This window comes from Topomyia yanbarensis, chromosome 2 (assembly GCF_030247195.1).
Source record: "Topomyia yanbarensis strain Yona2022 chromosome 2, ASM3024719v1, whole genome shotgun sequence".
NCBI classification, from domain to species: domain Eukaryota; kingdom Metazoa; phylum Arthropoda; class Insecta; order Diptera; family Culicidae; genus Topomyia; species Topomyia yanbarensis.
The window spans coordinates 469468584-469494185 of NC_080671.1; the positions used below are offsets into that span (position 1 = coordinate 469468584).

Genomic DNA, 25602 nt, shown 5'->3' on the forward strand with positions numbered 1-25602 from the left:
CCACAAAAAATTGGGTGCCGATAATCGATTTTAGTAACCTTTTTCAAAACTAAACCAAAAAAAAAAAAAAAAATTGGGGCGAAAATTTCGTCGCCATTCAATGTTGAATCACAATATGTATAGAATAAATTCACTTCGTAAATATTCAATGCGCATATTTTTCGATCGATTTACTTCTTTCTACAACACTAAGCAAATGGTAAAAAAAACTTTTGAGTAGATTTTAACTTGTTCAAAAAATATTTTGGTTGTAGAACAGAACATATGAAACTGTTTGCTTCAGTTATCGGTACAAAAATAACGTGCGAATATGATACACAAATAAAATTTGTCAGTATGACCATATCTGCTTTCTGTCAAAAGTTACATATGGGTGCCGAGAACCGGCCACTTTACCCTAATATTAAAATATTTTCTTGGTTTAATCAGTATCAGTGAATTTTTCTTCTTGCATTGCTACGTCAACTATCTATCTATTGTGTTGTTCGACATATTAACTTATCTAGAAAAACGATACTGCACAAATTGTAACCTTTCAAATAGAACGCGAAATCGTCGATCTGATTTACGCATATAAATTCGTTCGATAACTAGCGCTGGTATGGGAATTGATAATATAAGGTGTACACTAGACTGGTTCTATTATTGACTTTTAGGTCCACCAGGCTCAACTGATTCCTTTTATGGCCCTTAGTAATTGTGCAAATTTTGGTACCGATCGGTTGTGTCTACGGACCGTCCAAAAATTTCAAAGTTTATATGGAAATTAGTATGGAAAATCGGTTGACATAGAAAATAAGTTCTTAAAAAATCAGCTAATCAATCAATTAATAAGAACATTATATATTTCTAACGGGATTCTTCTACTGAACCAATTCGTGGAACAGAGTAAGTATGTGAAAATTCGGTGAGAAAAGTTATTAGCTAAAAAAGCAGCATGGCTTCAAAACAAGTGGAATTTAATATTAATCATAGCAGCCCTGTTTGAATAGCTACATCGCTATACAAGTGTAAACTAGACTTGCCAACCAATGCTCGCGTGAGGTAGAAGCAGTTATTGAAACAGGGTTGCTATGATTAATGATAAAATCCACTTGTTTTGAAGCCATGCTGCTTCCTTAACTAATAACTTTTTCAGCGAATTTTCACAAGCTTACAATGTTCCACGAACATGTTCAGTAGAAGGATACCTTTAGAAATGTATAGTGTTCTCAATAATTGATTGATGAGGTGATTTTTTTAAGAATTTATTTTCAATGTTCACTGATTTTCCATACTAATTTCCATATAAACTTTGAAATTTTTGGAGGGTCCGTAGACACAACCGATCGGTACCAAAAGTTGCACGATTACTTAGGGCCATAAAAGGAATCAGTTGAGCCTGGTGGACCTAAAAGTCAAAAATTGAACCAGTCTAGTGTACACATGTCAAAAAACTAAGGTAGCCATGAAAACAAAACTATCGAAGTAAATCGAAGCCTTTGGAAAACGACATAAGAGCAAAGTTCAAAACGGTTCACAAGTCATTCGCTTATCATTTGAGTTTTTGGCACAATACAATACGGAATTCTGATAGAACTTACCAAATGATGTTGAAGATCTGCAAACAAGGTAAATATGTGTCATCATAATACATAACAAAGTCAGTACACGCCGATAAAAGATTCATGAATTTATACATTTATTAATAAAATAGACTAAATCGTATCTGATTCATATGAAAATTATTTACAATAATAATCAACCCTATCGCCTAGGCCTACGACGCTTAATAATACAAAAAACGAATCGATTCATTGTTTTAATCCTTCCTCATCGATAACAACATTTTTTCTCATAGTTCAGGTCTTCTGCTTCACGGGGCTCGGAACAAAATCTTTCTCTCTTTCTCTATCATTTGGGAGGGCAACCGAAATTTGATTACAGATATTTCCATTATTATTTTAAAGTTAACCTAAAATATGTAGTTTTTAAACAATATCTATTCATTTTCACCAACGTTTTTTTTTTCAATAATCACTTTCAATTCCGAAACAGAAGACCTCGTCCTCGTCCATCTCTTCGGATTAACTTAACATTTTGCGCGCCCCATTCAGAGCGTACGTTTTATATACTTAAATTGAAGTCTCTTCTTTTGTTGCGGGGGTTTAACAAATGATCTTATCGACTAAACGCGTTTTATGCAGCGAAGATTTACTGGATGGGGTAGGCTGCTGATATGGCTCTCTTCTTCAGGAGTGAAAAAAATTGGTTCTTCTGTAAAGTTTCCGTGATGCTGATAATGAATGATGAAGTTTTGTTTCGATTTGATATTTGCTGCTTGTTTTCCGTCTATGGTTTTTTTGTGTTCGCACTCGATCGGTGATCCCTATTCGAATTTAATACTGATATTCGTTCAAGTTGGGTTTCGTTTTCTTCGAGCTCAGTTGGAGGAATTTTATTCGTCTTGCATAGAAACAAAACAAAAATCACATTGAATTCGAGTACACAACTTTGCTTCGATTTTGTTGCTGCTGTAGGCTTTTCCATAAATATGTACTTTTTTAAGTTTAAGAGCGAAATTTCCGTCACATAAATAAGTAGTTTAAAAAGTGTGTATTTACGCGTATTTCCACCTGATATGACGAATTAGTTAGTCTGTTTCAGTTTGTTTGTGATAGTTTAGTTCAACGATAAGTAATACTGTTTTTTTTTGGTGGAAACATTTTTCACCTTTGTTTTCCATTAACTTTTCTCATAAATTGACATGTATTAATTGCGAGACCGCTTGAATGATCGATGTTATTAACCTTGTTTTGTGTCTAGATTTTCATTCTTCTAAGTAGCAACTTAGGATAAACTTTTCTCCAAGCACCTGGTCTCGGATCGTATCTTTAAAACTTAGAAACAAATTTTACATTTATTTACAGAACCGTATCTTACAGTTTGATTTGCACCCTCTCTCACTCCATCTCCATTTTTGACTCGCTCACTCTGAATGGCACCCAGTGCTATTAATATTTTCCCCCTTCACACGTCTTCCCACCCACCGAATGGTTGTAATCTTGCAAAATTTACAGCTTCTCATTTTATATCTTTGGCATTCAATTTAATCTAGAAAGTGTTTGCTCTCTCTTTCTCTCTGTCTCGCTAGTTTGGGAGGGGTGGATTGGAAGTGGGTTTACTTCTTCATTAAAATCTAAAACGTAATATAAAAGCCACTAAGATACGTGATTCGCCATCCGACACCCCGGGCGGCCAGCTACTGCGAGATACTGATAGTTTTTTTTGTGTCCTATTTCTGCGCTCCTCGTGGATGAAGTTATCTTCCGATCGAGGACCTTGGCGACACCACCAACGAGGCCACTGACGACGACGACGAGTTGAGTAGCACCAGAAGCAGCGATGGCAGCAGCAACAGAAGCACGTTGGTAGCGGCAGAAACATTGGCCATAAATCTCCGCCGGTGGTTGCTGGAGCTGGAGTTGCTTTCTGGCATCGCCGGAAGAATAGATAAAAGAAAAGAAGAAGAAAAAATGTCCTTATTGCGGTGTCTTTTCGCGAGGATACGAGGCAGCATCCGGAAACCGGAAAGGTCAACTATAATCCATGTGCCCGCTAGCTAACTGCCTCATCGCAAGAGGTTGACATTCATTTGGCATCTGGCTTAGAGAGTATTTTATTGCTGCAAGTAGGAATGTACGAGAAAATGTCTCGTGGATAGAACAAGCGCTTCGTTCGACCGTTTGAAACGAATAAATTTTCACAGCCTACTGTAGAGTATCATTTGTACCGGGCGTGTTTGCAACTAGGCATGACAGCGCAATAAATGAAACTAGGGGTTCGATGATTGGTGGAAAACCAGTTTAATCAACCTAACGTTTACTATATCACATATTACATAGATTTTTTTCTCAATTTGTTTATTTGATAAGGCACGTATGCGTTAGCTTAAAGGTGCCATTTTTTCATTGTTTTACATTTTGAATTTCTTAAAACTAGGGGGATACACATTTCAATATTATTTTGTTTTATATAATAAAACTAAAAAAAAAACTACAGCTAACTTATACATATAAAAGAGGGTATAATATAATATTCGTAAGATTTGGGGGACGGGTCATTTGTGTGTTCTTTGTATAGTAATTCACTTTATGATTTTTAGAAGGGAGATTGTAGAAAAAATAATTATTAACTAAGCGGAACATTTTACAAGCTTATTAACTAGAGATAACTAGAAAGAGTGGTTCAAGATTAAGGGGAATTAATTAGGACTATTTTAAAGTAGTGGTACTGTTGCGCATTTCCTAACGAGATTAAATATTGTTCAACTAAAACTAGAAGATAGGGGGGCACATAAATTTTGGGAAGATATTCAAGGGGAGAAGGGGGTGAAGTCATACATCTGTGTATCAGAGACATGGGAGGGTGGGTGGACAAGGCTGAAGGGGGGGGGGGGGGTTGAGATATAAACTTTCAGCTTCCGGCATCAGGAATTAACGGCCAGGATTACAGATTCGAATGGATTGATCAACTAACACTAGAAGATAGGGGGGCACATAAGTTTTGGGAAGATATTCAAGGGGAGAAGGGGGTGAAGACATACATCTGTGTATCAGAGACATGGGAGAGAGGGTGGACAAGACTGAACGGGGGGGGGGGGGATATAAACTTCAGTTTCCGGCATCAGGAATCAACGGCCAGGATTACAGATTCGAACGGATGTATCAAGTATTGGGACGCCGGGCGGTTTTCCTCGAGCCGGCAGGGGTTCCTCCAGACGATTTCGTAGTACGGCTCAGATACGGATCGGGAACACACTTCTGGGAATGATAAGAGAAAAGATAGGGGCATTTAAATTTGGATATTGATGGTTTTGAGGAACGTGTATATAAGGGACATGTAGAGAATATCGCGGCTTGCTAGTACATCTCGAACCGGGACATTGGGTGATCTTCCTCGGGCCCGAAGGGAATCGAATAGTTGAGATCTGGCAGAACAGTACTCGGCGCATGCCCAGACAACATGTTCGATTTCGTGATAACCGTTGCCACAAGCGTAGATACCGCTATCCACGAGCCCAATACGCCGGAGATGTGCGTCCAGCGTATAGTGATTGGACATGAGCCGAGACATCACGCGAATGAAATCCCGACCCACATCCATCCCCCTGAACCAAGGTTTCGTCGATACCTTAGGGATTATCGAATGTAGCCACCTTCCCAGTTCACCATTGCTCCATGATGTTTGCCAACTTTCGAGGGTTCTCTGATGAGTAATACTGAAAAATTCGCTGAAGCTAATTGGTCTTTCATATATGTCACCTTGCAAAGCGCCCGCCTTAGCTAAAGAGTCCGCTTCTTCATTACCTGGAATGGAGCAATGCGAGGGAACCCAAACTAAGGTAATCTTGTACGATCTTGCAGACAAAGCACGCAGGCGCTCCCAGATTTTCCCCAGAAAATATGGAATGTGCTTTCTAGGTTTCATTGAACGGAGAGCCTCGATTGAGCTGAGGCTATCCGAGACAATAAAGTAATGATCGGTGGGCAAAGTATCAATGATCCCAAGGGTATACTGAATAGCAGCAAGTTCTGCGACGTAAACTGAAGCAGGATCATTGAGTTTGAATGAGGCGGTGAGGTTTTGATTGAATATACCGAAGCCAGTAGAGCCGTCGAGGCTTGACCCGTCGGTGTAAAACATCTTGTTGCAGTCGACTTCTCGAAATTTACTATGAAAGATGCTTGGGATCACTTGCGGGCGTATGTGATCCGGGATTCCACGAATCTCGTCTTTCATGGATGTGTCAAAGAAAACAGTTGAATCAGAAGCATGAAAGAGATTGACACGGTTGGGATAGTAGGAAGAAGGATTGATATTTTGTGCCATGTAATCGAAGTACAAGGACATAAATCGGGTTTGAGAATTGAGCTCGATAAGCCTTTCGAAATTTGCAATTACTAACGGGTTCAAGATATCGCATCGAATGAGCAATCGATAGGAGAGTTCCCAAAATCGATTTTTCAGCGGAAGGACGCCCGCCAGCACTTCTAAACTCATCGTATGTGTCGAGTGCATACAACCCAAAGCAATACGCAAACAACAATATTGGATTCGCTCTAGTTTGATGAAATGTATGTTCGCAGCGGAGCGGAAACAAAAACTCCCGTACTCCATCACCGACAATATTGTTGTTTGGTACAGCCTGATCAGGTCTCCTGGGTGGGCACCCCACCATGTTCCGGTTATTGTACGGAGAAAGTTGATCCTTTGCTGGCACTTCTGTTTCAGATACCTAATGTGACATCCCCAGGTTCCTTTAGAGTCGAACCAGACCCCGAGATATTTGAAAGTTGAAACCTGAGCAATAGTTTGATCCATTAATTGAAGCTGTAGTTGCGCTGGTTCACGCTTCCTTGAAAATACGACTAGCTCAGTTTTCTCAGACAAATTGTCCAAGGTATCTTGCAATGGTCCTTGCAGATCGACGGCTTTGGGACCTGTAATAGAGACCACACCGTCATCTGCAAGCTGCCTTAGCGTGCAGGAATTGACAAGACATTCGTCAATGTCATTCACGTAAAAGTTATAGAGAAGGGGGCTTAGACATGAGCCCTGGGGAAGACCCATGTAGCTAATTCGTGATGTCGATAAATCACCATGCGAAAAATGCATATGTTTTTCAGACAGCAAGTTTAGCAAAAAGTTGTTTAAAGTCGGTGAAAGACCATGCTGGTGCAGCTTCTCAGAAAGAATTTTGATAGAAACTGAGTCAAAAGCCCCCTTTATATCTAGGAAAACTGATGCCATCTGCTCTTTGCTAGCATAAGCCATTTGAATTTCTGTTGAGAGCAACGCAAGACAATCGTTCGTCCCTTTGCCTTTGCGGAAACCAAATTGTGTATCTGACAGTAAGCCATTTGCTTCAACCCAATTATCGAGGCGAAACAAGATCATTTTCTCGAACAACTTTCGGATACAGGACAGCATCGCAATCGGTCGATACGAGTTGTGGTCGGAGGCTGGTTTTTGAATGGCAATGACCTTCACTTGCCTCCAGTCATGAGGGACAATATTATCCTCAAGAAACTTATTAAATAAATTCAACAAGCGTCTCTTGGCAGAGTCTGGCAGATTCTTTAACAAGTTAAATTTGATTCTGTCTGGCCCTGGGGCTTTATTGTTACATGATAAGAGAGCAAGTGAGAACTCCACCATCGAAAACGGTGTTTCGTTCGCGTTATTGTGAGGGGACGCGGCGCGGTAGATCTTCTGTGCCGGGGCGGAATCCGGACAAACCTTCTTGGCAAAATCGAATATCCAACGGTTTGAATATTCCACGCTCTCATTGGTACTGTTTCGGTTTCGTAAGCGCCGGGCCGTACTCCAAAGAGTGCTCATCGATGTTTCTCTCGTTAGTCCGTCGACGAACCGGCGCCAGTAGCTACGTTTTTTGGCTTTTATCAAACTCTTCATGCGCGTTTCCGCCATCGCGTACTGTCGGTAGCTAGCTGGCAGCCCGTCGTCCCGGAAGGTCTTATACGCAGCGGCCTTCTCCGCGTACACGTCTGAGCACTCTTTGTCCCACCATGGATTGGGAGGACGCCCGCGTGAATTCGCGTCTGGTACGCGTTTAGTCTGAGCTTGAATCGCGGTATCGAGAATCAAGCCAGCCAGGAACCCGTACTCTTCCTCCGGAGGAAGCTCTTGAGTGCACTCGATTTTGTCGGATATCGCGGACGCGTAGCTCTTCCAATCAATATTTCGTGTGAGGTCATACGAAACATTGATTGTATTCGGTGGCCCTGAACCGTTAGCAATATTAATTACGATTGGCAGATGGTCGCTGCCGTGGGGATCAGAGACTACCTTCCACATGCAATCTAACCGCAGCGATGTCGAGCAGAGGGACAGATCTAAGGCGCTCGGTCGCGCTGGAGGGGCAGGAATCCGTGTCATTTCACCCGTATTCAAAATAGTCATATTGAAGTTGTCGCAAAGCTCATAGAGTAGGGTAGATCGATTATCGTCATGAAGGCAACCCCATGCCGTGCCGTGGGAGTTGAAGTCACCTAAAACTAGCCTCGGTGCGGGGAGGAGTTCCGCAATATCGCAAAGCCGTCGGTGGCTAACTGAGGCTCTAGGGGGGATGTAGGTGGAAGCAATGCAAAGTTCTTTGCCTTTAATTCTGGTTTGGCAAGCGACAACTTCAATGCCTGGTGTCGAGGGGAGGTCGATCCGATTGAAAGAATAGCACTTTTTGATCCCCAAAAGTACTCCTCCGTAAGAGTCTTCTCGATCCAAGCGAATAATATTAAAATCGTGGAAGTGTAGGGTTATTTCTGAAGTGAGCCATGTCTCGCATAGGGCAAATGCATCGCATTTCAAATTATTTAGTAAGATTTTAAACGAATCGATTTTCGGGATAATGCTTCTGCAATTCCACTGTAGAACAGTGATTAAATCCTTGACCTCGTTCGATGAATTAGCCATCGAAGGATACAATCGCTGAAAGGAGGGGCCATTTCGCAGTGAACTGCATCAAGAATGTTTTTACTGCGGGGAGAAAGCTTATCAAGATACTTTTAAGGGGGTCAGAAATGTTTAACGCTGTAAGAATACGGTCCACAATGTCAGAGAAATTTATTAAGCCAGCACTGTTTTCTTTCTCTGGCTGAGATATGGGAACACTTGGGGTTTTTGATGTTCCTGGAAGTGCTGGGAACTCCTTTTCTGAGCTCAGGTTACTGAGACCGGGAGCGACTTGCTTCGGTTTTGCACCAGTACTTCCTTGAGTGGTTATTTTAGGGGGACCATGAAGAGACACCTTCTGGCCTTTACGACGAAGCTTGGAAGAGGAAATGTTCTTCCTTTTTCTACTACTTCTAGGCACAGCAGAAGATGTTCCCTCCTGGGGTTCATCACAGTCGCCTTCGTCAGTAGACAAGTTGGTAAAGATGTTCGTAGAGACAGGTGGCGTAGCTATCTTAAGCATTTCTGCAAAAGATCGCTTAGAGCGTCCCTGAAGGGAACGCTTAAGATTTTCCTCGCGCTGTTTGTACGCGGGGCATGAAGGGAGATCATGTGGGTTTCCCCCACAGTAGAGGCACTTTTCGACATCTCTACCACAGGAATCATCCGCATGATTCCCACCGCATTTCCCACAGCGGGCTTTATTGCTACAATGGGAGGCTGTGTGTCCCAATTGTTTGCAATTAGTACAGTTCATGACCCGCGGCACAAAGAGGCGAACAGGTAGACGAACCTTGTCAAAAAGGAGGTAATTAGGCAGGGCAGAGCCGGCGAAGGTCACCCGATAAGAGTCTGAGTTGACGTATGTTTTCTTCCCGTCAGCTGCGACTGATGCTGAATGCAAACGTTTGCATTCCAGTATCTTCACTGGCTTAAGCATGGGGTCTTTGAAACAGCCAGTCCCATATTTTAGCAGGTCCTCGCAATTCAGACTCGAATCGGAAACGACCCCACTGACTTCAACCCTGCTAGCTGGAATATACACCCTGTATTCCCTCGTAAAGGGCTCGTATCCAGCAATATCGTTTGCCTGAGTTGAACTGTTAACCACCACCCGAAGCTTATCAGGCCGAATTTTCGATATTTCTGTCACGGCCGAATACCGATCCGTCAGAACTCGAGAAATCTGCAACAGATTCAAACACTTTTTTTCTTTGGTCCGAAAGAAGATCACAAATGGCCCGGTGGCCGAGCTCGGATATACCTTGAGCCGGGGAGCCGATTTTATTTCGACGTCCATCTCACCTTGAGATGAACCGCCGTCAGGGGAAGTCATTTTTGCACGGGCCTATTGCCCAGTGCACGTTATTAAGACAACCAAGAAGGGGAAACGAAAACTAATACTTAGCTTGTGTATGTAACGGTATCCAGACGGCTTACTAGAAGAACACTGTTTCACTTCACTGACCGGCTAACGGTACTCAGAAACAGAAACACAAAAGAAGGGAAAAAATACTGAAACCTCAACTAGGCGCAGAGTGTGTAAATAACCTTGAACGCGGATTAACACTATTTGTCGCTATAGAGTGTACGGACCGATGACAAAAGACTTCTATCTCGACTGAGTGACATATTACATAGATATATTACATTGTGAAAATGATATTAAATTTCTTTTACTCTTTTATTCGTAATATTCAGATTTCTATAACCTCATAACCATAAGAGGAGTCTGTACATGCGTCGCTCTATACATTAAAACTGTAAACATAACACTATCGGTCATAGATATGAATTCGTTTCATTGAGTATTGCAATACTTATACTGAATTTAGCAGCACTGCCCTAAAAGTTTGGCATAACCTAAGTATACATAGATAAGTTAAAGACCGTGTATACCTTTGCATTTCCATACTTGTCACAGGGAGGAGTTTTTGTTAGTAGGGTTCCAGTGGCGTAGTAAGAAAATTTTTCGGCGGGGGGATATGATTTTTTTGTATATATACAATATATGCATTCATACATATGTTTTTTAGTTTTTTAGAGAGCATAAAAATGTTCAAACCCAATATGAGCTGGAAAAAAATGTACAAAAACCAACAACTCAAAGAATGGGTTTGGATAGCCACCCTACCCACTAATACAACTACATTACTTCGGGAAGAGGTTTTTTATCTGCACAGCACACACTGCTATCCAACTACTTAGTAATTAGTTCTTTCAGTAGGGTTACAGCACCCATCCTCGACAGACTACAAGTTTTCGACCATCCACACAACGTGGAAATTTCTGTATGGTAGTAGGAAAGCTAGCTGTGGTTCGAGAATTAGTGCTCTTTCTCTACCAGGGCAACCTAGGCGGCAAACTTCCGACTGTTTAATTTACTGAGCCCTTCGGTTCCCTTATGCCATTTAGTACCACTTCCTAGTTGAGCTTCCAACCTTATCGCTAACTACTCAGGTGCCGAGGTTAGTTCGGCGATTCCGGTGGAGTAGGGCGTCCGGTTTGCTGGAGTCCCGGCGCCACTGGTGGTGTCTCGTCGCGGTCTACTCAGTCTAGTCCCTAGCGCTGATGGAGAGTTTTCTGGCGAAGTAAGTTCTCCCAATACCGATTCTTCTTAGATTTTCGCTATATTTATATCGGGCTAACCGGTGGGGTTTCGTGGTCGGCTTAACAATTCCAGATGGAGTGTGGCGTCCGGTTTGCTGGCATTTAGACGACCCATACTCGATGCTCTGTTACAGTCTACTCGACTAGTCCTCAGCGGTGAATCTAGCTTATTCCTGCGGAGTTCCCTGGCAGTGATTGTTCTCCCGAAACCGCTACTCGATGTTCATCACGCCGTTTCCGCTGTAAGACGGTAATGATCTACATCATAACTCTGTTGACTGCGTTCCAAGTCTTTACGGCGATGTATTGTCCCATTCATGCTGCCACATCACAATCGAATCGATTCTCATCGTCTTCCTCACGTTTCTGGCGTTTGATTGATTGTAGCACTTGATATCCTCAGCCAGACAGCCAGAGCGATGCAGATGGGGATCCTCTCGGCGATAACACATACTGCCTCCGAATATATTATTCTGTACGCAATCGCAACTCGTACGACCACCAGCCGGAACGTCCTGTTTAGCTTTTCGCGGTTCAGCTTGGTGTTCAGCGCCGCACCTCAGGCAAGAACCCCATATCGCAGTATCGTTGACGAAACACTAGATAACAGACCGACTTTTCGCAGCTGTAATCACCGTGGTTGTTAAAGCTCAACCGGTCTTCGATTATCACTCCCAATTGCTTCAGTACACGCTTCGATGCAATCACGTGCCCGGTTATCGTATCCGCTGAACCGCTGTGCAGTTGCTGGCCAACAACACATCCGTCCTGTGGCGAGGTATTTGCAGCTTGACCCCGTTCATCCAGCTGTCGAATGCGTCTAAGGTGTCCTTCACCGACACCTCCATTTCTTCAAGTGTCTCACTCATAACCGTTGGTGACGCGTCCTCCGCGAAATGCACAATTTTCACTTTCCCAGGCAGCCGCTGTGTTAGGACCCCATCGTATATCCCGTAAGGAACCCCCGCTGCGACTCGCATTGACTTCTGCCCTTCGTTCGTCTCGTACAGCAGCACTTTACACTGGAAGCTCTTCAGGATCTGGCTCATTCTTCTGTGCAGCGCTGCGACATTGGCCTGTACGAGGCTGGATGGCCCAGTGACTTCCCTAACTTTGGCAGCAACACCAGCTTCTGTACCATTCACATTTCGGGGAAATTGCCGTCATCTAAACACTTCTGCAGTAGCATCCTGAACATTTCCAGATATGCCAGGATCGCTGCTTTCAGCGCCACGTTTGGTATTCCATCCGGACCGGGGAATTTCTTTGATTTTAGTCGCATCGACGCTTCTTTGAGCTCGTCGTTAGTCGCTTGCCACTCGGCTGTGTTTGCCCCTTCTTCTTCTCCGTACGGTGTCGGTGACCATGTAATCGTGCTTCGGGAAGAAACCCTCAACGATTATCTTTTGCTTACCCGGACATATTTCAGCTGGTATCGACGGGCCCTTCGTCATGACGACTCAGTACGCGTCCCCCAGGGATTGGCGTCTACTTCGTAGCACAGCTACTTATGGCAAACTGGCTTGGTGAGCTTGATCTCCCTAGCGTCCCTAGCTTCTCGGAACCTCACTTACGCTCGTCTCTCACTCTCCAATCCTGCTCTCTGAGCTCGCCTTCTGGCTCTAAGACAAGCAGCGTGTAGCGTACTGAGCTACTTATTTAACCAGCAAGCTGCACGCCATCTACTGCTTGGCTCCAGTTTTCGCTGCATTGTAACATCACAAGCAGTCACAATCCTTCTTGTTACATCAGCCGCATCAACGTACTTGACTTCGCTGTTAGCCGAAGTGACTCAACAAAGAGGTTTTTACACTTTAGCTTGCCGCTCGTCCTTCTTTGTGTTGCAGCAGGGTTCCATTGGTAGCGAATCGCCTGGTGGTCGCTATGGGATACTTCTCGCACACTCTCCAGTCCTTGTTCGCCGTCAGTCAAGGACTACAGAATGTGGCGGAATTTCTCTCGGTACCGATATCCGTTTGGTGAACCAATAAGCTCCCAGTGTTGTCACTATACCAGGAGCCATTTAGCTTTCCGCTTCGCCGCGATCTACTCGTTGTAGTCCTCGGCGGTAGAGCTAGCCTCCACATCGAGCCGACCGGTAGGTGTCGAGGTCTGTCGCCTATTTTCACTAAAAGGAAATATTCTCGCAAGATAACTTTTGTACATGAAACTTTGAGAATTTCATTTAAAGAATTAAGCAAATTTTTGTTGAACATATTGAACATATTTTTAGCATTTCCTATTTTTTATTCTCGTGGAAACAGGATAGTCCAAGAACAATAAAAATAATAAAAGGGTTTCAGCGTAAAAAAAAAACATTTCCTTTGCGATTTTTTTAGAACTTTGCGTAAAGCGAATTGATCAAAAGTTTCGTGCATTACAGTGTATCATTTCAAAAACATTCTGTAAATTTTCTATGCAAAAATATCGATAAAAATTAAATACAGTGAAACAAACTCATATTCGTACACCTCTAGTGTATGTATTTAAAATTGTTTCATAAATGTTTGCGCTACTTAATATAGGTATTGTTTTGTAAATGTGGTAGTAGAATTATCTTCTGTCATTTTCATACCATTTGTAATCTAAAGTGTGCAAGTTTCCGTACACTACACATAAAAAATCATTACTTGGTGTGAAAATGGCACAATTTCATATTCGTACACTTTTGAAAAGTCATTTAATTTGTAATTTAAGACCTGTTATTTCTTTATTTTTTTTTTGTTTTACCTTGAAAAATAGATTTTAGAACTACAGAAAAGTGTCCATTGGCACAGTTTCCTCAACACTAGTTTAATAAATTCCCTCAAATTAACGTAATGGTTAAAAAAAGTAAACTAACTGCCAATATGGGATGGAAACTAATTATTACTCACCAAAATGAAGCTAAATCACTTAATAAAATCTTTGAAATTGTTCAAAGGTTGCATCCAACTATTTAACATGTTGTTAAAAACTTTGATGTGGCGAAATACAGAACAGATATTGCGAAAAACTTGAACTGTAAAAAATTTACGATGATGGGTAAACGATTTTTAATTACAAAAAATCGAGTAATTAATGTTATATACATGGTAAATAAATTGAATCATAGCATTTAAGTATAAGTCTGCTCTGGTACGGCTCTTAATGTACGGAGAACGGACAATTACAATGCCTGTGTTCTGAGCAAGAAGCTGTTCATCCATGAGAAGAACAAAGAATTGATTTTTATACACTAAACAACTTTATTGGAATACACCAAATTCTTTTTTTTGCACGGGGGATGCGTTCCGTGCAAAAAAAAACCGTGCAAAAAAAATCCGTGTTATTTTGAGAAACCGTGTAAAAAATCTGAATTTTTTTATTAACAGCTATTTGGTTACCGTATTTAACAATGAATACTGTTGAACATTTTAAATGCACAAGGGGGCTGTCAATGTGCCCAGTAGAAGTGTTTTAATTTTTCGAGGAGGTTTTTTTTAGAAAAATGTAAGTTTTTTTATTCGTTAAAAGAAGTTATTGTCCGTTGAAAAGCAATAGTTAAAACGGTAAAATGTTTCAACTATTTAGAATTAGTTAACTTTTTGTAGATTACACTGTGCTACAGCGATTTTAAATTTTTAAAATGAACTAGTATAGCAAATGCAATACAAATTTGATAAGAAATATTGTTCGATTCTGGGACAACAATATCAAAATTGTCATTTTTGCGTTTTTTTCATGTAAATGGTTATCTTCTCATTAAAAGAATTTTCATGAAAAGTAAAAAAAAATCATTTTGATACAAAGACTCTCTTGCGCAATTGAAATGTCAGAAATTGTCAATTTTCAACGGCCTATTGATTGGCTTTTACTTAATTAAATACTCTTTCCTGATAAGAGGCCGCATTTGCCATTTTGCAATTAAAATTTCCAAAACTGCACTTTGATGAAAAATTCTTTACTGAAAAGCTGAAAATTCGCTATTTTACACTTAGCGAATCTAGTTTTTTTAACGACTGCAACCTGTGCCTGGGTGGATATCGGTCCATCCCGCGAGGCAAACTTTGCAAAATCGTACGAAATGGCGACTATCTGCCAATTAAACACCGATCTTTAGGAGGACGAGAAAGTTTTGTGCATGTGTGTCTCAAAAAGTGTGATGTCCTCCAATTTGTCTAATTCTGAAAAATTTTCGCCTGTCAGTGCGTTTGAGTCGTCTATATCTATACTAAACCAATTTAGAATTAGAACCGCCTTATGTCTTGTTCCTATTCTTTTATTTCGTCTTCTAGGTCTGAAGCGGATCAATCGACTATTAATAAATATGATAAAAGATGCCAGCAGTATTGGCCCTTATTCGCAAATACTTTATTCACTACAGCTGTGCTATATTTCTTCTCGATCTTATAACAGAACTTGAAAATCTCTGTTCTAAATAGTCGATATTGTTAGTTGTTATGATGTACCAATAAGCTAGAGTAGTGACAATATTTTTCAGTTCCACAGATACAATCTCCCTTTATTGGATACTTCAGAGTTATTCGCATCTGCTCTCGGAGACCACCAATCCTCCAAACGACTCAATCTGCTCGAACCGAATGCACATTTATACCACTGAGCATTCAATTCGAACATATCACACCGAGGAAGCGATTTCTTATTTCCAAGAACCAAAGGTCGAGTGAAACAATCAACATTCTCGCAGGTGCCAGTCCTGCACACCTTCTTGGAACCAGCTAACATACCCAAGCTCGACAGCTAGCAGAAGTCACATATATCTCCATCCAAGCGAAGTGATCAATTCACTTGTAAGTAGGACCACTCATCTACAAACCAGTCATGAACACATCCGTACCAACGAGAATGGATCATACCAGACGAAGGCCACAGGTCCAGAACCAACTTGTCCCATCTCAGTAAAAAAATAGACTTGTGCCTGTCCCTAACTCTTTGAAAGCTCTATTTAATCAGAGATCACTAATTGGTTGGTAAAAAGAAACATCAGTCGTTATCTACTCAGAACAAACAATACGTATTGCGTATCCCTGCATATTAAAATCTCTGCTATCAGTTTCCAACTTATCAAACTGAACAAGCAAAATTAATATACTTTGTGTAGTGGCACTACCCGGGGGAACTTGGCCATATACCAATTGCTCCATTGCCAATGCGATGTGATATATGAATCGGAATATTATTTGATGATATCTAAAAAGCATACAATTCTATAAAAACCATTGCCCAACATTATTGATTTTCAACTACCATAACTTGAATTTTGAATAACAACTCATTTCCTAAAATTGAAAAATACGCGATTTTTACACATTGGCAGATCATCCCCATTTGCATTGCAAATATCCAATGCCATTTATTTTCAGCTGCCGTTAGTAAATGCCTATTCATTATTTTTTTGCCCGGTTTCTCAAAATAACACGGATTTTTTTTTGCACGGTTTCTCAAAACAACACGGATTTTTTTGCACGGTTTCTCGAAATAGCACGGATTTTTTTTGCACAGTTTTTTTTCACGGGATGATCAAATCATTAAACTTGTATATCGAAATAGGTATTTTATACATAAAAATCGTATTATTTTGCAAAACCGTGCAAAAAAAGTCGTGCAAAAAAACCGTGCAAAAAAAGTGCGTGCAAAAACAGAATCCGGTGTATTGGAAAGATGTTAAACTTTGTCTACGAGTCCAAATTTAACATCTTTGACTCAAATGGCTGTTGTTTTGAGTGGAGAAATTCGAACTCAGACCCTGGGGTGGCATTACGCATCTCGATTCGATCAAAATTCTATCGACTCGACCTTGTTTCGCATTATGTATTTCGAACCGAGTTCGAAAGTAAATTTTCGTTCGAGTTCGCTCGAAGAAGTACTAAATTATCGAGAAGTGTTGGCATTATGGAACCATAACAATCGAACTCGAAAGCGACTCGAGTCGAACGTATTTGCTCGATAGTTTGATTGCTTTCGACTGTCGTTCGAGATTATGATTTGAGTTTTTGTTTCTTTAAATTGGTTCACAATCGGAATACTTAAAGGATATAAAATTACCAAAAGGTGTAAAAAGCTCCTACGTAGGGTTCGCCGCGGTTGCGGTAATTACCGTAACCGCGCGGTATTTACCGCACCCGCACCGCAAAATCTGCGGTGCGGTGAGACACTTTTTCCCGCAGATGCGGTGCGGGAAAGAGCTTTTACCGCGCGGTTTTACCGCAACCGCACCGCAAAAAAAATTGATAAAGTAATAATTTTGATTATTCTAAATTGATAAACAGACTGCTATTACGAAAGATAATCTAACTGTGTCCGAAATATTTTGACGCTATTATTTTTACGACATATTTTGGACTAGTTATTTTATACTTCTAAGTAAAACTTCACAAACTAACCATTTCAAATACATAAAATTCAAGAACCCGATAGAGACAAAATGATTAGATCATTTTAAAACAATAAATTTGTACTCTTAAATCCTATTTAAAAGTGCATCACTTCTCCCGATTTCTGTTGGAAATCGTGGAATTATGAATCGTTTTCGATATCAATTTTTCAACTGTGAATTTTGACTAATTTAATGGAATTAGAGATGAACTAATTATGCTAGGACTTAAACACAACCCTCTTCATCAAACCAAACGAATTTGGAGTAATTGGCAGTAAAGGATACAAATGTATGAAAGCGTCCAAAATAAGGAGGGATCCAAATTAGGATGATTATTCTATCATTCGTTCATCAACATCGTATTTCTATCTTCTTTGATTGCTGTGTAAATTCAATGTGAATTTTCTGCAGTCAATTTTATTGGACTCTTTCTCAAAAAGTATGCTACATAACTTTTTTGCGTGCTTCCATTCAAATTTACTATAATTTTCTACCAAATTAAGTCCTAATATTTTTCAGTTAAGACTTTTTTGTAGCTTTTATGAAGCTTTTTTGCCAAATACCACATAGTTTGACTCCGGTTCACTTCAATTGAAGTTTTTGGGAAAATATTATAGGAAAATACATTAAATGCTAGAACTTTCGAACTAGCCTTTAGAAAATTACACTTCATTCATTTTTAAAGGGAGCAATCTTAGTTTTTGAATGAGAATACATCTGTTTCTTGAAGAATGCGGAAGTTAGAGTTTTGGGATATTTTGTCCGTAAAACCCCCTATTTTTAAAAACCATTTTTTGCAGTTTTTCTAATGTTCAATAATTCTGTACCGGTTGAGACCGGACTTCTGCTTAGATGTAATATATAGAGCATTTTTTTTCGTCAAATATGGCGTCGTTCTTATTGCTGAAATACAATATGTTTTTATTTCACTGTATTGGAATATATGCGCTACTATATAGAAGTACTGGTATTTCGACTTTATTTTTTTGGCGAGATTCCTTTAAGAATGAAAGGTGGTTTTTACTACGTAAATGCGAAAATCATCCGTTTAATTTTTTATATGTCAAAAACATTGAAAATATGAAACTTTAAAGAAAAAAGATGGGTGGGTAATGTCAGAGACATAACCGGAGTGAAGTAGAATACACTTTAGACCGGTAAATTCTGCTCTGGAATAAGCAATTTCTATGCGATTTTGTCGACTTTAGCACATTCATAGTTTATTTGGAGTATTTTTGGAATTATCAATTATCGTAAGTCCACCGGAGGAAAGGCTCCCCGCAAGCAGTTGGCAACAACCCCCTGGCAACCCTATACCATCATATGGAGTTTGACAGCGACCGACATATATGGGGCGTTATAGCTATAAAGCCCCAAACAAAGAATTATGTTCGGCGCTATGCTCGATATTCAAGCATTCCACACGACGTTTTGCATCTTGTGGGATGATTTAATAATTTAATCGACATTTTGTAACTAAATACAGCTTCTAATCATTCGGTTCAAAATCAATGTTTTGCCTTTCATGGCAGTGATGGTGGCTGTACAGAGACGTCGTCCTTGACAGGGGGCTGGTTGGCAACGAAGGCCGTGTAAAAGTGCCCCAGTCACCGTTGGCGTTAAGAGCCTCATCGCTACCGAACAGAAACAGTCGCCCTGCGAAAAATTCACAGCTATCAGAAATCGAGCGGGCCTAAATTGTGACCCAAAATAAACCACAAACCAACAAGTTGTTTTCAGAACCAGCCAATTATAAAGTATTATTATTATAAATGAAATTTTCCATTGCCTTACAACCTCCCTCTCCCTTTCCTCCCGGCTTGAATAACTATCAATCTTGATGATGCTGTGCGGCGGGGGCACTAGTTTTTATTATGGTGGAAAATTTAGGTTTGCTCGTTTTTCCCAAAAGTTTTTTAGCTGTGCTGTTTTCAAAGAAGTTGTAGTTGAATTCAAAATAAAATGGTTTATTTCTATTGTCAGAGATGGACCTTCCAACGAAAACGTCTGGCTCGCTTGGAATCGAATTGTATGGACCAACCACTGCTTTCACAAAATCTGTTATTTTCAGTAATTGAACATTCTACATTTTTGTAAATTGAATCATTACACTAACCTGTCTACAAATCACACAAATAACTTTTTTATTTTGTGCCATTCTACTTGAAAGCGACGATATTGTTCACAAGTGGCTCACTTACCATCCAACGCTCTTGGCAAGCAACTTTCTGATGCTTGTAATAAAATTTCAATTCGATTCTTTGTCGATAAATTGATGGCCCTGAAAAGGGCCTTTTCTTTGGGCAGTGTTTGAAATTTACTTGGTGCTGGTGTATATGGTAACAGTTTTGGTGCCATCGAAGACGGCGTGCTTGGCCAACTCTTCTGACAGCAGCAAACGGACTGCGGTTTGAATTTTGCAGGAGATGCTGCAAACGAACTGATCGTGAACAACAGCATGCTGAGTTTTTATACCTGACTACAGCACAATGTAAGCTCGTCCTTTTTTGTGTTGTCCTCAATATGTGTTATTCGTAGCTCCACCTCTTTGTTGGTCGACCACATATTTTTGATAAAGAACAAAATTGAAATTGTGTTTCCAATACGGAGGTTATCGAACACTCAGGGTAAAAAGAGTAATGTAATACGGCACTTTGGTAAAATGTTTGAGAATTGAAACCGTTTTTGAATGCGCCTAGTAAACACGAAACTGTAGACAAACAAACAAATGATAACTTTTTATTTTGTGTCATTCTACGTGAAATCTACGATATTGTTCACAAGTAGCTCACTTGCCATCGAACGCTCTTGGCAAGCTACTTTCGGATGCTTGTAATAACAAAATTTCAATTCGATTCTTTGTTGATAAATGGCCCGTACCAAACATACCGCTCGTAAGTCCACCGGAGGAAAGCCTCCCCGCAAGCAGTAAGCAACGAAGGCCGCGTAAAAGTGCCCCAGTCACGGTTGGCGTTAGGAAGCCTCATCACTACTGAACAGAAACTGTCACCCTGCGAGAAATTCACAGCTATCAGCAATCGAGCAGGCCTAAATTGTGACCCAATATAAACCAACAAGTTCTTTTCAGGACCAGCCAATTATATTCCAGTAAGATATAAATGAAATTTTCGTTTTCCATTGCCTTACAACCTCTTTCCTCCCGGCTTGAATTACTATCAATCTTGATGATGCAGTGCGGCTGGGCACAGGCAGTTTCCATTATAGTAGAAAATTTAGGTTTGCGCGTTTTTCCCAAAAGTTTTTTAGCTGTGCTGTTTTCAAGGAAGTTGTACTTGAATTCAATATAAAATAGTTTACTTCTATTGTCAGAGGTGGACCTTCCAACGAAAACTAGTCTGGCTCGCTTGGAATCGAATCGTACGGACCAACCACTGCTTTCACAAAATCCGTTATTTCAGTAAATGTACATTCTACAGAATTAGTCACAACTATTTCCAATCAGCGCAAAAATCGAAGGTTTTCATTCAATACAACAGCAGATTTTCACGTTTGAAAAAACAGGCAGCATTCTGGCCGAAAATTTTGAAACGGAGCACCTATATCGAAACGTTAGAAAACGTTCGATTTTTGTAAATTGAATCATTACACTAAAATGTCTATAAATCACAAATAACTTTTGATTTTGTGCCATTCTCGTGAAAGCGACGGTATTGTTCACAAATGGCTCACTTACCATCCAACGCTCTTGACAAGCTGATGCTTGTAATAACAAAACTTCAATTTCATTCTTTGTCGATAAATTGATGGCCCTGAAAAGGGCCTTTTCTTTGGGCAGTGTTCGAAATTTACTTGGAGCTGGTGTATATGGTAACAGTTTTGGTGCCATCGAAGACAGCGTGTTTGGCCAACGCTTCTGACAGCAGCACGCGGACTGCGGTTTAAATTTTGCGGGAGATGCTGCAAACGAACTGCTGTATGCTGATGCTGGAAACGAACTGATCGTGAGCAACAGCATGCTGAGTTTTTATACCTGACTACAGCACAATGTAAGCTCGTCCTTTTTTGTGTTGTCCTCAATATGTGTTCGTCGTAGCTCCACCCCTTTGTTGGTCGACGACATATTTTTGATAAAGAACAAAATTGAAATTGTGTTTCCACTACGGAGATTATCGAACACTCAGGGTAAAGAGAGTAATGTAATACGGCACCTTGGTAAAATGTTTGAGAATTGGAACCTTTTTTGAATGCGCCTAGTAAAAATGTTTTCCACTTCACTCCAGTTTGTTTCTGACCATATTTGCAATTTACGTACTGAAATAAATCACAATTTAGGGTTTAACCCAAATTGCTCTCCAGGGAGAAACAGTCCATGAAACAGAAAATGCAAACTTATTCTTTGAAATGGTTTTGGTGGCCATGAAAAGGGCCTTTTTTATAATGATACAAGTGAGTTCTACCTTTTCAACTTCCAAATCCATACAAAGTGCGTCCCTGCCGCTTCAGAGTATAGACGACGTTCATTGCGGTTTTGCGCTTGGCGTGTTCAGTGTAGGTCAAGGCATCTCGGATGACATTTTTCTGCACACCATCAGCATTCGTAGATTAAATTGGAGATGCATTTTACACCACCACGACGAGCCAGACGCCGAATTTGGTGATTCCCTGGATTTTATCACGAAGAACCTTGCGATGACGCTTGGTACGGGAACGCAAATATGATACCGCTCATTGTACCGTCCGGACGAGCATGTTGCTCGTGTGGTAAGCGAGCACCCACTGATACAAAACAAGCTCGCGTGTCCTGTATATATAACATTCCCGTATGTAATGAAACGCTTACATGCTCCTTTTTGACGGCTCTGCGTGGGATATGCTGGCAAATTGCGCATTTTCCTCGCTGTTTCCGAAGGATTTTCTGAAAATCCTTGTTTTGGTTTATTTATAGTAGTCGCAGTAATTCCGAAATTTAATACGAAATACGTGCACAAATTTCTGACCAGATAGTGCAAAAATATTGCGATTTTGTCCAGTAGAACGGAAGATATTCGCATTTCAAACCTGGGAAAATTTCTCAACTGAAATTTTTGAAACGGGACCCCATATTGAAACGTTAGAAGTATTCTACTTCAAAAATATGCAACTTCATTTCTTATTACATTTTTATTCCACATTTTTCAATTAACTGAAGGGTTGCTAAAATAAAAGTTTTCCTATTACTGCAGTAGAACGTTCTTGAATGTATAATGTTTGCCTTAAAATGTACGGAATTTTATTAATAGAAAATACAAAAGTTGATTTTTTTCATAAACATCACATTCTGAGGAGTCTCTTAAAGTTAAATTTCGTGTGAATAAGAATAACATTTTATTATATATGGTTTGTACAATTTTTCAACACTATTTTTAAAAATATAAAAATTTTACCGCATTTACCGCATTACCGCGCGGTGCGGTGCGGTATATAAATTGCGGTTGCGGTAAGCGGTGCGGTTTCATAATATTTTTGCGGTTGCGGTGCGGACAATCCATTTACCGCCCACATCCGCACCGCGACGAACCCTACTCCTACGTACTTTGAGCTACTTTATGTTATATATATTTTCACCATCAGGATTACTTTTTTTGGAAAAAGTAATACTAAATATTGATGATAAATTATCCTACACCAAGTAATAATAAAAAAGTGTTAAAACAAATCGATGGAGCAAAGGGAAGACACCTTGACTTGTCTAATCGCTATTTGATAGATGTATAGAATCACCATCATTTTTGATTTCAAAGTGGTGATTTAAACAATTTTATATTCTAATTGATGTTTTTGTTCCCAATTATACCTCAATTGTTTTCAATATCACAATATAGCCTTGAATTCAATGCCATAATGTACGTTTTATGCACCAACAAAATTAGGTGTTATATCATCATTTGTATTAAATGCATAAAAATGCAGAATATTATCTTATATCGCAAAGAACTTTGAATCAAATTGAATTCCTAACAAATTTGAATGCATTAAAAGATTAATAATTATGCCATCTACAATTTCTGGAATCACTTCATTTTGATTATGTTCTCGCTATCTCTAGTTGTGTGCTTAAACAAAATAATTAATTAACAAGTACATGGAAAACCCCGCAAACACGAAAATGAATTTTTATCTTGACAATTCCAACTAAAAATGGCTATTTCAACGAACTAGTTTTTAAATTTTTGCGTCATCAATTGCTGAAAAAATTGTTGCTTTTGGAAGCTATCAGTTTCCTGAAAAATACCTTGAAAACAAAAAAATTAATGTAAAATTTGCCATTTTTATTGAAAAGGGCTGTTTGCTCGCTATGATTATTATCCAAAAAAAATTGATAAAAGCATATAAGCATTCCGCATAGCGGTGTACGAAAATGAGATTGTGTCACTGTATGTTCGCCAAAGATGTGCATAACGTTTTGCATAAAATTCTCTAAGTTCCTTAAAGTTATTTTCTAGGATTATTTTATAAGTTAATTGTAGTGAAAATTGGCGACAGACAATTGAGTAGGCGATGTCCATCGTCGGGGCTTATCGACTTACTAAATAGACATCGCTGTCGAGAGATATCCCACCACCGCTCAAGGAAACGAGTATCGGTATCGGGAGAAATTACGCCGCCGGGGAATTCTCAGTCGGACTAAGGTGAGTTCACCTCAGAGGACTATCTGAGTAGGTCGCGACAAAGCATCTAAATAGTTCACGGAAATCGGAGCTTAATGGCTTGCGATTATCTACCGCTGGAGAATATCCGAGTGAAGCAACTACATAGCTCAAGTACCTAATGCTTTATAGTTGGATCAAGCGAAGCTCCGACTTAATTATGGAAAACTCGTAAGCAATCGAAAGAAGTGACATGAAAGCATAACAAGTGCCGAAAGACTTCGTGCAGACAGCACCGCTCCAATACGCTGGCGGATAAATTAGCGAGGACGTATGAGGTAACAATGGCGAGGAAAATGGAGTCAAGGAACTACCGGCATCCGCCGTATTGATGGAACGAAAGGCTTAGCATCCTAGGTGTTGCTTGCCCAAAATCTAGAATACGCGTTCAAAGAGCGAGATATGAGGCAGCCAGAGAAGAGTGTAAGGTGACATTCGGGACGGCTTTTAAAAGCGAGATACTGCTTAGTAAGTCTACCTGCTACAAGGAGAAGAGCTGAGAATTAGACGCTGCTTCCTGGGGCAACGCTTACCGTGTCATGATGGCCAAGATCAAGGATCCAACGACGCCAGCTGAAATGTGCGCAGACAAACTGAAGATTATCGTTGAAGGTCTTTCCCCGAAGCACCCAATTGTACATTAACGCAGACAGTGGAAATACTGGTGACAATCGAGTCTCCAATAAGAAACTTCTTATAGTGTCAACAGGGCTGCAAACGAAGAAAGCTCCCGGTCCGAATATTATCCCCAACGTAGTACTGAAGACCGCCATCATGGTGTTTCCGGATATGCTCAGGACAATGCTATAAAAATACCTGGACGGCTACCTATCAGGTGATTGGAAGATCCAGAAGCTGGTTGTGAGACCAAAACCAAGTAAACCTCTGGATCTTCTTGCAAAGTTTCTGGAAAGGTTCATCCTCAACAGACTGGCGAACTACGTTGAAAGTGAGTACGGGCTATCACAGAGGCAGATTTTGAAATCGGGTTTCAACAGTAGATATGGGAGAAGCCAGTGTAGTGGTTATCCGTAGTGCTGCACAGTTGCAGCTGGTTCACCACAAGATGGAGGTAGTGCTGGTCAGTAACCATTAATATTCCAACGTACCGTGACCAGTGTGAGTAGACTCTCAATTCCATCAATGCGTGCGCTAAAGTCCCGGGTGTGATGATCGGCGTTCTAATATCTCAAGTCACGGTAAAGATGGTTGCAGCCCGCAATGTTGGCTCCCGGGCCAAGTTCTCGCTTGGACTGGGACAATTGCTATTCCCAAACATTGTTCCTCCAGTAGTCTGTGTTGGAATGAGAGTAATTAGTCTGCAATCTACGAAGTATACCGAGCTTACGCAACCAAAAAAGAGGATTCGATGATTTGTATAGGACCCAGGTTCAAACTTACGCTCTTAGGTATCGAACACTGCACCCAGGCACGTAGCCAGAGAGGGGTTTGGGGGGCTAAAGCCCCCCTCGAAATTTTTCAAAAATAAATTAGGGAAATAGGTTTTTCGGTGACTCTTAAAAAAAATTTGTA

At 40.3% G+C, this 25602-nt stretch overlaps 1 protein-coding gene across 1 annotated transcript in view; it reads right to left on the minus strand.

Moving 5' to 3' along the window:
* Positions 1-1657: 1657 nt before the first annotated feature.
* LOC131686183 (uncharacterized) overlaps positions 1658-25602 on the minus strand; it is a 57058-nt gene continuing 33113 nt past the window's right edge. Inside the window, exon 6 of the mRNA XM_058970408.1 lies at positions 1658-3471. Within this exon, the coding sequence (XP_058826391.1) occupies positions 3302-3471 (170 nt within the window). The 3' untranslated portion in view covers positions 1658-3301. The remainder of the gene's footprint in view (positions 3472-25602) is intronic.